Source organism: Pleurodeles waltl, chromosome 1_2 (assembly GCF_031143425.1).
Source record: "Pleurodeles waltl isolate 20211129_DDA chromosome 1_2, aPleWal1.hap1.20221129, whole genome shotgun sequence".
Classification (NCBI taxonomy): Eukaryota; Metazoa; Chordata; class Amphibia; order Caudata; family Salamandridae; genus Pleurodeles; species Pleurodeles waltl.
The window spans coordinates 99,713,303-99,725,483 of record NC_090437.1 but is presented as its reverse complement, the minus strand read 5'-3'; the positions used below and the strand labels follow the sequence as shown (position 1 = coordinate 99,725,483).

The following is a 12,181-nucleotide window of genomic DNA, read 5'->3' as shown; positions in this document are numbered from 1 at the left end:
TATTTCTGATTACTAGTGTAAATATTTAGTGTATTATTTACCTCCTATTGAAGGGCTGCCCTGGTAATTTGTGGTATTGAGTTCCAAAAATAAAGTATCTTTATTTTTGTACAACTGAGTGTTTTCTTTCATGTAAGTGCTGTGTGACTACAGTGGTATTCCATGAGCTTTGCAGGTCTCCTAGATAAGCTTTGTCTGCTTATCAACAGCTACCTCTAGAGAGCCTGGCTTCTAGACACTGTCTACACTTCACCAAGAGGGGACACCTGGACCTGGTATAAGGTGTAAATACCTTGGGTACCCACCACACACCAGGCCAGCTTCCTACAGTTTGTCTAAGCCAAACATCACCTCTTTTTTAGACACCCTCAAAAGCTTTTCAAAATTTCGATTTTGAAATTGTCAAGCTATCTAATTCTCCTCTGCTCTATGACATAGCCTGTAAATTTCCGAAACTGGTGCAGGAATTGCTGGCACGGGAAAACAGCCCTAAGGAAAGCGCTGTAGTTCCATTGGCCTAAAAGTGTTCTAAAACAGAGTCAGTCTTCTCACTGAAACTGAGTCTAGCAGCCTGGTCCACCTCCAAGACAACCACTGTAAATGAGGCACTCTCCCCTGTAAGCGTTTTTTGAGTCCAGGTATAAGGCATCATTAATGTAGGAGAGAGGAAATCATCCCCCTAACCCTAAGCAGCAGCATCCCAGGAGGCAACCTGCTCTGGCACAGGGTCAAAGACAGAACCCAAAAAAACAAAGCCTTTGAGGTGATGCAGTAGAGGCATTTGCTTTGAGTAAAGCTGCTTGACAACTGGCTGCAATTTTTAAATTTGAGGCACATCATTGTCCAGCTTGGGCCAACTTCAGTTCAAGGTCTAACATACGTGGCATTATTCGATCATCCCCCAGAACTAGTGGCCATGGTACCGGTTGGAAATGGCCCTTTTTGCATGGTTATTCCCAAACGTTTCATCTTCTTCCTCCTACTTTTTCTGATCTGTTTTTGCAGGGTTTAGGACTCTAGGCACTCTACCACTGCTGACCAGTGCTAAAGTGCAAGTGCTCTCTGTCTAAATTGGATAAGTGATAGGTTTATTCATGATTTGCATATCTGATTTACTGGTAAGCTCCTAGTAAAATGCACTATGTGTGCCCAGGGCCTGTCAATCAAATGCTACTAGTGTGCCTGCAGCACTAATTGTGCCACCCACATGAGTAGCCCTGTAAACCTGTCTCCGACCTGTCACTGCAATGTCTGTGTGCAGTTTTGTACTGCCAGTTCAGGTCCAAACCTTCCCTTTTTTCATTCAAGTCACCCCCCAAGGTAGGGCCAAGGCAGCCCCATTGGCAGGGTGCAGTGTACTTAAAAGGTACGACATGTGCTGGTGTGGTTTACATGTCCTAATAGTGAAATACTGCTAAATTTGTTTTTCACTATTGTAAGGCCTATCCCTCCCATAGGCTAACATAGGGATTGCCGCGAAATATCTTTTAAATGCAGTTTCCTATTGGGAGCAGGTAGAAATATGGGAGTTTGAGGTCTCCTAACTTACAATTTAAAAATACATCTTCCAGTGAAGTTGGTTTTTAGATTTTAAGTTTGAAAATGACACTTTTAGAAAGTGGGCATTTTCTTGCATACCCATCCTGTGCCTCTGCTTGGCTGCTGAATTCATGTCCGTATCAGACTGACAGTTGGGCTGTTTGTGAATTTACTCTAGACTGCAACAAAAAGGGAGCAGAGATGTGTCCTTCATATCTTGATGGGTCTTCCTAGGCTAGAGTGGTAGGGAGGAGCTGACGCCTGCACTTGAAAGAGCTGTGCCTGACCTCACACAATACAGTCTCCAACCCCCTAGAGTGTGGCTGGGGTAGGGCAAGGAAAAGACATGGTCTTCTACACTACAAGGACTTTCCTTTGACGTCTGCCTACTTCAAAGGTAGAAATGAGTATAAGTATTGGATTACTGACCCCACAACTTCTGGATCAAGAGGAACCTCTGCCAAGGAGAAGTGAGGAAGAGTACTGCCTCTTTGCTGTGTGTGCTATCCTGGACTGGCCTGCAGTTGCTGCTTCTGCCTTAGAGAAGGCAAAGGCTGGACTCTGCTGTGTATCCTGCTTGTGAAGTTTCTACAAGGGCTTGGACTGAGTGTGCCACCTGTTAAGAAGTCTCAGGGATATCAAAGACTTCATCTACCAGCATCTGGGTTCTCTTGCGGAGATCCCCGATTTGCCAAGTGATGGCACTCCAGTCTCTGGGCCCTTGTAAGGAGGAGCTGTTAAACTTTAGTGAAAATTCACACACTGGAGCAGAGCAGCAGAAAAATCGACGCAGCATCTTCCTCTCAGCTATAAAATAGTCACAGCACCTGCCTCGCGGTGGCAGAAATCGTCACATCGGCAGCTCAGAGCGAGTTCACCGTTACCATGCGTCCGGACTTTCCACGCATCGTCCCTAGGCACCAAAACTTCAACATCACCGGACGGACCCAAAGCTGCCTGCCCGGAAATTGACACATCCCTTCCTTGCAAGGAAATAATCAGAGCATCACCTATCTGGCAGGGGAAAGTATCAATTCACGGCCTCACTTGTGAGTAAGGAATCAATGCATCGATTGCTTTTTTGATGCCCCTGCGGCTTTGTTTTTTTACGCATACCAGGTACTTTGTGCTAAAACAACGCATCCATTGACTCATATGGATTAAGACTCTTTTTTAACTTTAAAACATTATGGGCCTTATTACAACTTTGGAGGAGGTGTTAATCCGTCCCAAAAGTGACGGTAAAGTGACGGATATACCAACAGCCATATTACAAGTTCCATAGGATATAATGGACTTGTAATACGGCTGGTGGTATATCCGTCACTTTACCGTCACTTTTGGGACGGATTAACACCTCCTCCAAAGTTGTAATAAGGCCCTATATCTTTACTTTTGTATGTCAGATTGTTGTTGTTTTGGTCTAGTTTGATTTAGATAAATATTGGCAATTTTTCTGAACTGGTGTTGAGTCCTTTTGTGGTGTTTTCACTGTGTTATTGTATGTGTTTGTGCAAACACTTTACACATTGCCTCTGAGATAAGGCTGACTGCTTGTGCCAAGCTACTAAAGGGGTGAGCAGGAGTTATTTGAGCTGTGTATCTCTCTTACCCTGTCTAGAGTGAGGGTCCCTACATGGACAGGGCGTAAACTAACTGCCAACTAGAGACCCCATTTCTAACATTACCAGTGTCTGAGTAGTGGGAAATTACATGAAAGGCCATGTAAGTCCATACCAAAGCTGCTAAAGACCCAGTGGCGTATCTCAAGGGGACAGAAGGTTCTGCAGAGGAACATGCCCGGGGTACCCTACTGGAGACCCTTGCGATTTCATGGTGCCCACGAACATGCCAGTGGAAACTGGGGCACACTGAATATTTTCTGCATGTCCTCTTTGAAGGCTTCAACCTGCTTCAGAGTTGACTGCCTGCAAAACTGAGGGTACATCAGGACCAGCTGAGGAATCAAGCTAAGTGACTGCTGACGTAAACAAAGAATAACTTATATCTTGACGCCCTGCCACCTTATATTTAGAGTCAGAGTAGGGGATGGTGTGGAGTCCCGCTTAGCCTTTTTATACTTGCGTTTGGACTTGGACTTACTGGAAGACTCAAAGCAGGAACTGGAATGGTTGCAGGAATAGTCCTGTTGCATGGATCAAGTCCAGGCCTGCAAGAAAGAGATACACGAACACCACAACTTCTTTTGTGTGGCAATATTCAACTGCACCTTATGGTCTCGGATTGCCGTCAGGGGAATGAGGGAGCATTTATCAAACAAATTAGAAAAGTGTCCCAAGCCCCAGGCACTTAAGTCACCTTGTGGAGATCTGTGACTGACTTCCGCTTCCTGCAACTGCAGCACAGCTCGTACCCTGTATTTTCGCTGGGAAGGTATTTTCCTAGCACATTGTTAAATAAAGTTGTTGCAAGACCCGATAAATTCAGGATCAAATCTCCAGATCCATGTTGTAAAGTGTGTGAAAATACGTAAATTACATCAGCAGACAGAGCTGGTGCTTATTTGCGGCTCAACTCTGTCAATTCTGAGTTATTATGGATCCAATGCTGTGCCACAAGGCACCCCTTAGCGGCACATGAGAGCACTGCTAAGAAAAATGGCCCGATTCAGTCTGGAAGCTGAGAAATACTGTAAGGTGAGGGAGCTGAGGTTAAATGTATCCATCAAACAAGAGCAACAAGAATCTGCCCATATAAGAATAGACTTATTTACAGGCAGTGTAGTATTCAAGTAGGGCTGAGCTTTAAATCCCCCAAGGCCTTGGATTCATTTAGCTCTAGTTTTTAATTGTTCTTTTTTATGTTTGAAGTAACCACTGGGGTTGCTGGAGCGTTTATGTCGTGCAGCAGCTCAAAAAATGGGTAGGTTCCAAAAACGTTACCTGAAATTATAATTTCAAATGTGAAACAGTGCATGCCATGCTGTAGTCTCTTTATACTCCATGTTGTCCATGACCACACAATAACGGCCTACTGAGGACCTTGATGGCATGACTCTGTAGGGTACCTGAATTACCATATTTGAGAACACAGACATGAATGCTTACATGTACTATGTACAACACGGAGTATACTCTTTTTTAATAATATTAGAAGGATCTCTTCCCTTATGACCCTGCCCCCTTCTTCTATTTTCACATCTCAATTAAAGGCTCTTACTACTGGAGCCATCTAGTCCGTCTCTTATCCATTCACTTCATTACTCTGTCCCCTTTTATTTGGTCTACACTGGAAACCCCCCTTTCCACAAGGCTATCCAAAGGTGTGGCAGGATATAGGCATAGTATTGTTGATATAGTAGAGCCCTTTTCTTTAAAATTAACTGACATCCTATCTTCATCACCATTCTACAGCTGTGTCTGCACTTGACAAGAGGATGCCATTCTCTCCAGAATTTTCTGATGTTTATATTATTTCTGAGTCAGAGGTTCTAGCACTCCTTCAGGGTGCCAAGCTCACCGCTTCTCCTTCTGATGGGTGGAAAGCTTGAGTTAATATCAGCCACTAGTAATTATTCATGCCACCTTCCAGACCATAGTTTATTTGCCTGCAATGCAATTCTGGACAAAGACGAGACAATAGTAAATCCATTCTTGGGCCTGTTGCAATAGAACAGGTCAGCCTAAATTGCTAGGCCATGTCTCCTCCAGACAGCACAAAAGCAACCCCAAACCGGTTTTGGCATATTTAGAGAAGCTCAGCTTAAGTCCCATAGCATAGTGAGTATGGTACCAACGCCTAAGTATACCAAAGAAAAGTGATGGGTGGAATACCTGTGATCAAAACACTACTTGATGTTTTCTCTACTATGCCTTCTACATTCTATCATGCTTTATATGGTTGTGAATCATTTCCTATTTACTATGTTGGCAGGGTGTACCGTATTGTATACTCCACTGATGACATACTGCCTGCTGTGAACTGTTACATGTATTTTTCAGTCATCGAAGTATTAGTTAACAATTATGGATTCTTATAATAAAAACAAAATACATCTCAGAGGTGAATATGTTTTACTTCTACCTACCTGATCACCTTCCACTGGTCCTATTTTTACTCTGGACTGGTCAAGACACAAAACGTCACTGTATCGATTTTTTATTTGATTATAAGGCTTCCTAAACAAAGAGAGGGAGAGAAAGTCATACTTTAGCACCATTGCTTTAATTACAAGTAAGTATATCAAAGCCAGTTGTTGCCTATCACATGTAAACAACTTACCCAATAGCAATAGTCTTTCCAAGGATTAGAAGCCTATAAAATGCACACTTCTAATATGTTCCAGTGACCTGATCAAATCATCTTTTGCAAACAGTCGCTTAAAAAAGTGCTAATGCATACACACTTTCCTTCCCAGGCAAGAGTGGCAATGCCAAGCCACAGAATAACGCCATGCCTCCAGTTGAGTGCTATTGGTTAAAAAATTAAGACTACCCAGGCCCAGGGGCATAGCTTGATCAGTATGATTGTGTGTGTGTGTGTGTGTGTGCTTCCGATTTTCCAACAATCCGGCTGACATATAATGCCAAAATACATTATAAGACAAGCAGGGTAAATGAGAGGGGCCTAAGGGGCAGTGGAAAAGGAAGATAAATGTGGATTGGTAGGAGTACTAAGAAAAAGCACAATACTTTGTAAAATAACCAATATTTTTGAGGACTTTCAAAACAGAGCGAGAGTGTGTGCGCTTTTGTCTGGCTGTACCTAACAATTCCTCCTGAAATCCGACTGACATCTCAACATCTCACAGTTCCTATGGGTCATAGGGTCAAGACTGATATGCATATTGCTGGGTCCAAAATGGGGTAGCATGGTGAGCAAAAGAACAATGGATTTAACCCAGATCTGTGACTGGGGGCCACAGTGTTTGAAAAGTTTCAGCACTCCGCCCATCATCCTTTTGAGTTGCTAAAGTTGCCCTAGAAGTGTGGAGAAGTGTGGCTCAATGGTAAGAGCGGAAGACCCTGAGGCAGAGATCTGGCTCAAGACCAGGGTTCAAGTCCCGCTCCGGCAGGTCTTGGGCTCAATTCCCCTTGACCAGACAATTCTCGCCTCGGTGCCTAATCTAATTCATGGGTCCCACTCTGCAACTCTGGGCAATAGCTTGCTTAATCTCCACAACGGCCCCAACAGCGCTTGGATGCCTGGCTTCACCCTGGGGGTGCTCAGGAGTGGGCACCTCACAGGGAAAAGCCAGGAGGGGTTCCATAGCGGTATGAGTACAGCGCCTTGAGACCCTAACGGGTGAGTAGTGCGCTATACAAGTGCTAATTTACATTTTTACATTTACCCTAAGTGGGAAGGGTATGCCCAGACGTGGGTCCTGTGCTCACTGTGCCTCTGGATTCAAGCTAGCCTGGCTGATGAAGGGTGATACTCTGAAACAAGTCCTGAGATGCTTATTTCTGGTCCAAGGAGGACCTGGTCTGGCAGTTCAAGCTGGACTGTTCTCATGGGTAACAGGTTCAAGCCTGATTTGCATATATGGCTGGGTCCAAACTGGGGTGGCATGGGGAGCAAAAGAACAATGGATTATACCCAGATCTGTGACTGGGGGTGAGTGTTTGAAAAGTTTCAGCACTCCGTCCTCATCCTTTTGTGTTACTGTCTCACAATACCAGACTGAAAGCACCTGTACCCAACTATGTATCTGAAAATACAGCTATTAGGGAGGTGTAACACCCCAAACACCTCCCATCGAATGCTATGCCCCTGCCCAAGCATACGAAAAAGAAGCCGTAGTGGTGTCAGTCATGTGAATCTTTCGAGAGCATAACTCATGGAAAGAAATATTATTACTGAGAAAGTAACTATTTTCTCCTTATCACAAAGCCCAGTGCATGCAGCCAATTTCAGCTGCACCAAATGTCTTACATAGAGGAGGATGACAGCCTGTAAATCTTGGCTGAAGACCAGTCCTTACAGCCTTCCTCAGCTGAGCACAGCGGAACCCTGTATGTAGCAGTGGTTGTCTCCCTGCAGAGCCTGGGACAGAGCCTGGTCATAAGCTACGATCTGTGGCCAACCCCACATACGCACAGCAAACGGCATTGCACAGTTCGGAATGGGTATGTGGTAGGTGAATGCAGTTCTTCATAGAAAACAAACTGTAAATTACTGGAAAAAATACAGTTACAAGTTAGTTATGACTCGACAAACGCAACATTGAAGCCTCCTGAAATTCACTACCTGTGGTATGCAACAAACAGTGCACGCCATAACTCATGCCTCCCATCATCCCTGCATGAATGATAACACCCAATGCAATTATGGTTAGGCCACAGGTTCCTGAGGAAAGGAATTTTATGTTTTATTGAACAAATTACTTACCTTCAGTAACAACTTGTCTGGTAGACACAATATCTAGCCACAGATTCCATACCTCTGAATTCTCCCCGGCATCAGACTGGTCCTGGTAAATTTTTCATGAGTACCCCTGTGCTTCAGTAGATGGAGTCAGTTGGCTCAGCGCAGCAGCAACATCATCGTCTGTGCACAGTGTCATCCACTAAAGCTATATAGGCCCCACCTTGGAGTGCTGACATCAGTTACGTTTCACAACTTTTCACCCCAGAAGCACAGAGTCATAAAGACCACCGACACTGGTGTGTCCAAATTAGGGCCCTGAAAGGGATCATCCCTGACCCCATAAATCTATCAGCAGAGCAGGGAGGATGTGGACTAGATGTTGTCTCTACCAGATAAGGCATTACGGAATGCAAGTAACTTCCTCATCTGATAGAGACAGAGACTACTAGCCGCATATTCTGTTGTGTAGCCATTTTAGTTATAGCTCCATGCACGTTAGTTTAATACACTAGGCCGCTGTGCACTATGACCTAGATATATTTTATTCGGCTTCGCATTGTTATTTTTACAATAACCAGTTTTACGGTCTTGTTTTAATTTCTTCTATCTAACTGTTTTGCTTAGCCCAGCACTGTGTTCTCAAACAAGACATTCTTGATCACTTTGTGCTTCAGTCAAGGCTACAGTTTGGTACATCGCCGGTGAACGTGGTAGAAGTTTAGTCTCCAACATTCGTAGAAAATATACATCCTTACGTAGGGACATTTTCTTAGAACATTAGCTGTGTTATTATAAAAACACTTTCTAGTCCCATTACACGTCAAGAGGGAGATTCCAGCCAGGGAACCACGACTGTATGCTGAATGCTTTGCTGCAGATGGTAACGCAGACTACAGGCCTTTGCTCAGGTATGAGGGTCGATGTCCTCCCGGGGGAACCTGAAGGGCAGGATTAGAGCTTAACATGCTGTGCTCAAATTAAGACTTTGATAGAAAATAGTCCATCGATTCTAGTGGCAATATGATAGCGTTATTCTTATGCTTCACTCTCCTCGTCACCATTTTAATATTGTCATATTGTGTCGTTCTGGTTATTGCAGCTCACGCTTTGCTATCTAAAATGCCGTCGTTTTTATCAAACCAGTCTTTAAAACTTATACTGCTTTTATTGTCATTTATATAGGAGACCGAATTGTGGATGAGAGAACCAGATGCGACGTGAGTGACCACAGCTTCCCTGAGAAGTATGATATGTCATGCGCTCGGCTGCCCAATCATCTCTACCTTTCGGGAGGGACGAGGCACTGCTAGTTAGCCGGAGCAAAACCCGGATTTAGAGTGACAGGTGTCACCCACTGTGAGTCGTACTCAGTCTCCCACACTGTGGACTATCTTGCTGCTCAAAATCCAGTAGTCTCATTAGAATAATGAGAGCCTATGCGACAATTCCTTCTCTTTGAATAAATACCCAAGCAAGGCCATCCTCGGTGTTGGGTCTGCAGACAAATTAAAACTAGGAAGTCCTGCAGGGCCGCAAATAGGTGGAAAGCCTGTCCCCATGGACCTGACTGTCCAGACAGTCATGCTTGGTAAACGTGTGCAGGGAAACGCTGCTGCCTGGCAGATGTGTAAGACTGGTACACCAGATGGTACAACAGTGGTTGCAGCTTTAGCCCTGGTGGAATGTTCCTGCAAGTCTTCAGAAGTCTGCTTTTTGCCAGTGCGTAGCAGATCTTGATGCAGAGAATGACCCATCGTGAGATGGTCCGTTTTTGCAAAGCCTGACATTTCTTCTTCCCAACATACCCCATGAAGAGTTTGTTGTTGAACCGGAACTCTTTTGTTCGATCAAGATACAACAACAATGCTCTTTTTGGGTCCAAGCGGTGGAGTCATTCCTCTACCTTGGAGGAATGCAGAGGAGCGTAAAAGGTGGGCAAGGTGACAGATTGGACCACATGAAATGGAGTTACCACTTTTGGCACTAAAGAGGCCTTACTGAGAAGCACCAGTTTGTCCAGATCAACAGAGAAGAATAGAGGCTTGGATGATAAAGCCTGCAGCTTGCGCATCCTCGGGCCGATGTAATGGTCACAAGGAAGGCTGATTTAATCAGGAGCAGCCGGAGGGGACAATTGTGGAGAGGCTCGAAAGGAGCACACATCCAGAATATGAGGACCAAGTTAAGATCCCAATTAGGCATAATAAAAGAATGGTGCCTCAATAAGGCAGACAGAGCAGGAAGGTAACTGTGAGAAAGTAGCCTCTTTCTAGCCATGTTACCCCCACTTTTGGCCTGTTTGTGAGTATAGGTCAGGGTGTTTTCACTGTTTCACTGGGATCCTGCTAGCCAGGGCCCAGTGCTCATATTGAAAACCCTATGTTGTAAATGTGGTTGTTATGTGTCACTGGGATCCTGCTAGCCAGGACCCCAGTGCTCATAACTGTGTGGCCTATATGTATGTGTTCCCCAGTGTGATGCCTAACTGTCTCACTAAGGCTCTGCTAACCAGACCCTCAGTGGTTATGCTCTCTCTGCTTTCCAAATTTGTCACTAACAGGCTACTGACTAAATTTACCAATTCACATTGGCATAGTGGTACGCCCATATAATTCCCTAGTATGTGGTACTGAGGTACCCAGCATATTGGGGTGCCAGGAGATCCCTATGGGCTGCAGCATTTCTTTTGCCACCCATAGGGAGCTCTGACAATTCTTACACAGGCCTGCCACTACAGCCTGCGTGAAATAACATCCACGTTATTTCACAGCCATTTACCACTGCACATAAGTAACTTATAAGTCACCTATATGTCTAACCTTCACCTGGTGAAGATTGGGTGCAAAGTTACTTAGTGTGTGGGCACCCTGGCACTAGCCAAGGTGCCCCCACATCGTTCAGGGCAAATTCCCCGGACTTTGTGAGTGCACGACACCATTACGCGCGTGCACTGTACATAGGTCACTACCTATGTACAGCGTCACAATGGTTTCTCCGAACATGGCCATGTAACATGTCTAAGATCATGGAATTGTCACCCCAATGCCATTCTGGCATTGTGGGGGACAATTCCATGATCCCTAGAGTCTCTAGCATAGTACCCGGGTACTGCAAAACTGCCTTTTCAGGGTCTCCACTGCAGCTGCTGCTGCTGCCAACCCCTCAGACAGGTTTCTGCACTCCTGGGGTCCAGGAAGCCCTGGCCCAGGAAGGCAGAACAAATGACTTCCTCTGAGAGAGGGTGTAACACCCTCTCCCTTTGGAAATAGGTGTGAAGGCTGGGGAGGAGTAGCCTCCCCCAGCCTCTGGAAATGCTTTGATGGGCACAGATGGTGCCCATCTCTGCATAAGCCAGTCTACACCAGTTCAGGGATCCCCCAGCCCTGCTCTGGCGCGAAACTGGACAAAGGAAAGGGGAGTGACCACTGCCCTGACCTGCACCTCCCAGGGGAGGTGCCCAGAGCTCCTCTAGTGTGTCCCAGACCTCTGCCATCTTGGAAACAGAGGTGTTTGTGGCACACTGGACTGCTCTGAGTGGCCAGTGCCAGCAGGTGACGTCAGAGGCTCCTTCTGATAGGCTCTTACCTCTCTTGGTAGCCAATCCTCCTTCCTAGGTAGCCAAACCTCATTTTCTGGCTATTTCGGGTCTCTGATTTGGGGATCTCACCAGATAACGAATGCAAAAGCTCATCAGAGTTCCTCTGCATCTCCCTCTTCACCTTCTGCCAAAGAATCGACCGCTGACTGCTCAGGACGCCTGCAAAACCGCAACAAAGTAGCAAGACGACTACTGGCAAACTTGTATCGCTTCATCCTGCAGGCTTTCTCGACTGTTTCCAGGTGGTGCGTGCTCTGGGGGTAGCCTGCCTGCTCTCTGCACCAGGAGCTCTGAAGAAATCTGAAGAAATCTCCCGTGGGTCGACGGAATCTTCCCCCTGCAACCGCAGGCACCAAAAGACTGCATCACTGGTCCTCTGGGTCCACTCTCAGCACGACGAGCGTGGTCCCTGGAACTCAGCAACTCTGTCCAAGTGACTCCCACAGTCCAGTGACTCTTCAGTCCAAGTTTAGTGGAGGTAAGTCCTTGCCTCCCCACGCTAGACTGCATTGCTGGGTACTGCGTGATTTGCAGCTGCTCCGGCTCCTGTGCACTCTTCCAGGATTTCCTTCATGCACAGCCAAGCCTGGGTCCCCGACACTCTAACCCGCAGTGCACAACCTTCTGAGTAGTCCTCTGGCATCGTGGGACTCCCTTTTGTGACTTCGTGTGGACTCCGGTTCACTCTTCTTCCAAGTGCCTGTTCAGGTACTT

General features: G+C 45.8%; 1 protein-coding gene across 8 annotated transcripts in view; it reads right to left on the bottom strand.

Annotated features, from left to right (window-relative positions):
• Positions 1 to 12,181, bottom strand: part of LOC138297158 (tyrosine-protein phosphatase non-receptor type 9-like) — a 766,145-nt gene that overhangs the window by 270,578 nt on the left and 483,386 nt on the right. For all 8 annotated transcript variants that reach the window (XM_069236649.1, XM_069236659.1, XM_069236681.1 and 5 more), the window contains one exon: positions 5,588 to 5,678. In XM_069236649.1, coding sequence (XP_069092750.1) covers positions 5,588 to 5,678 — 91 coding nt within the window. The remainder of the gene's footprint in view (positions 1 to 5,587; positions 5,679 to 12,181) is intronic.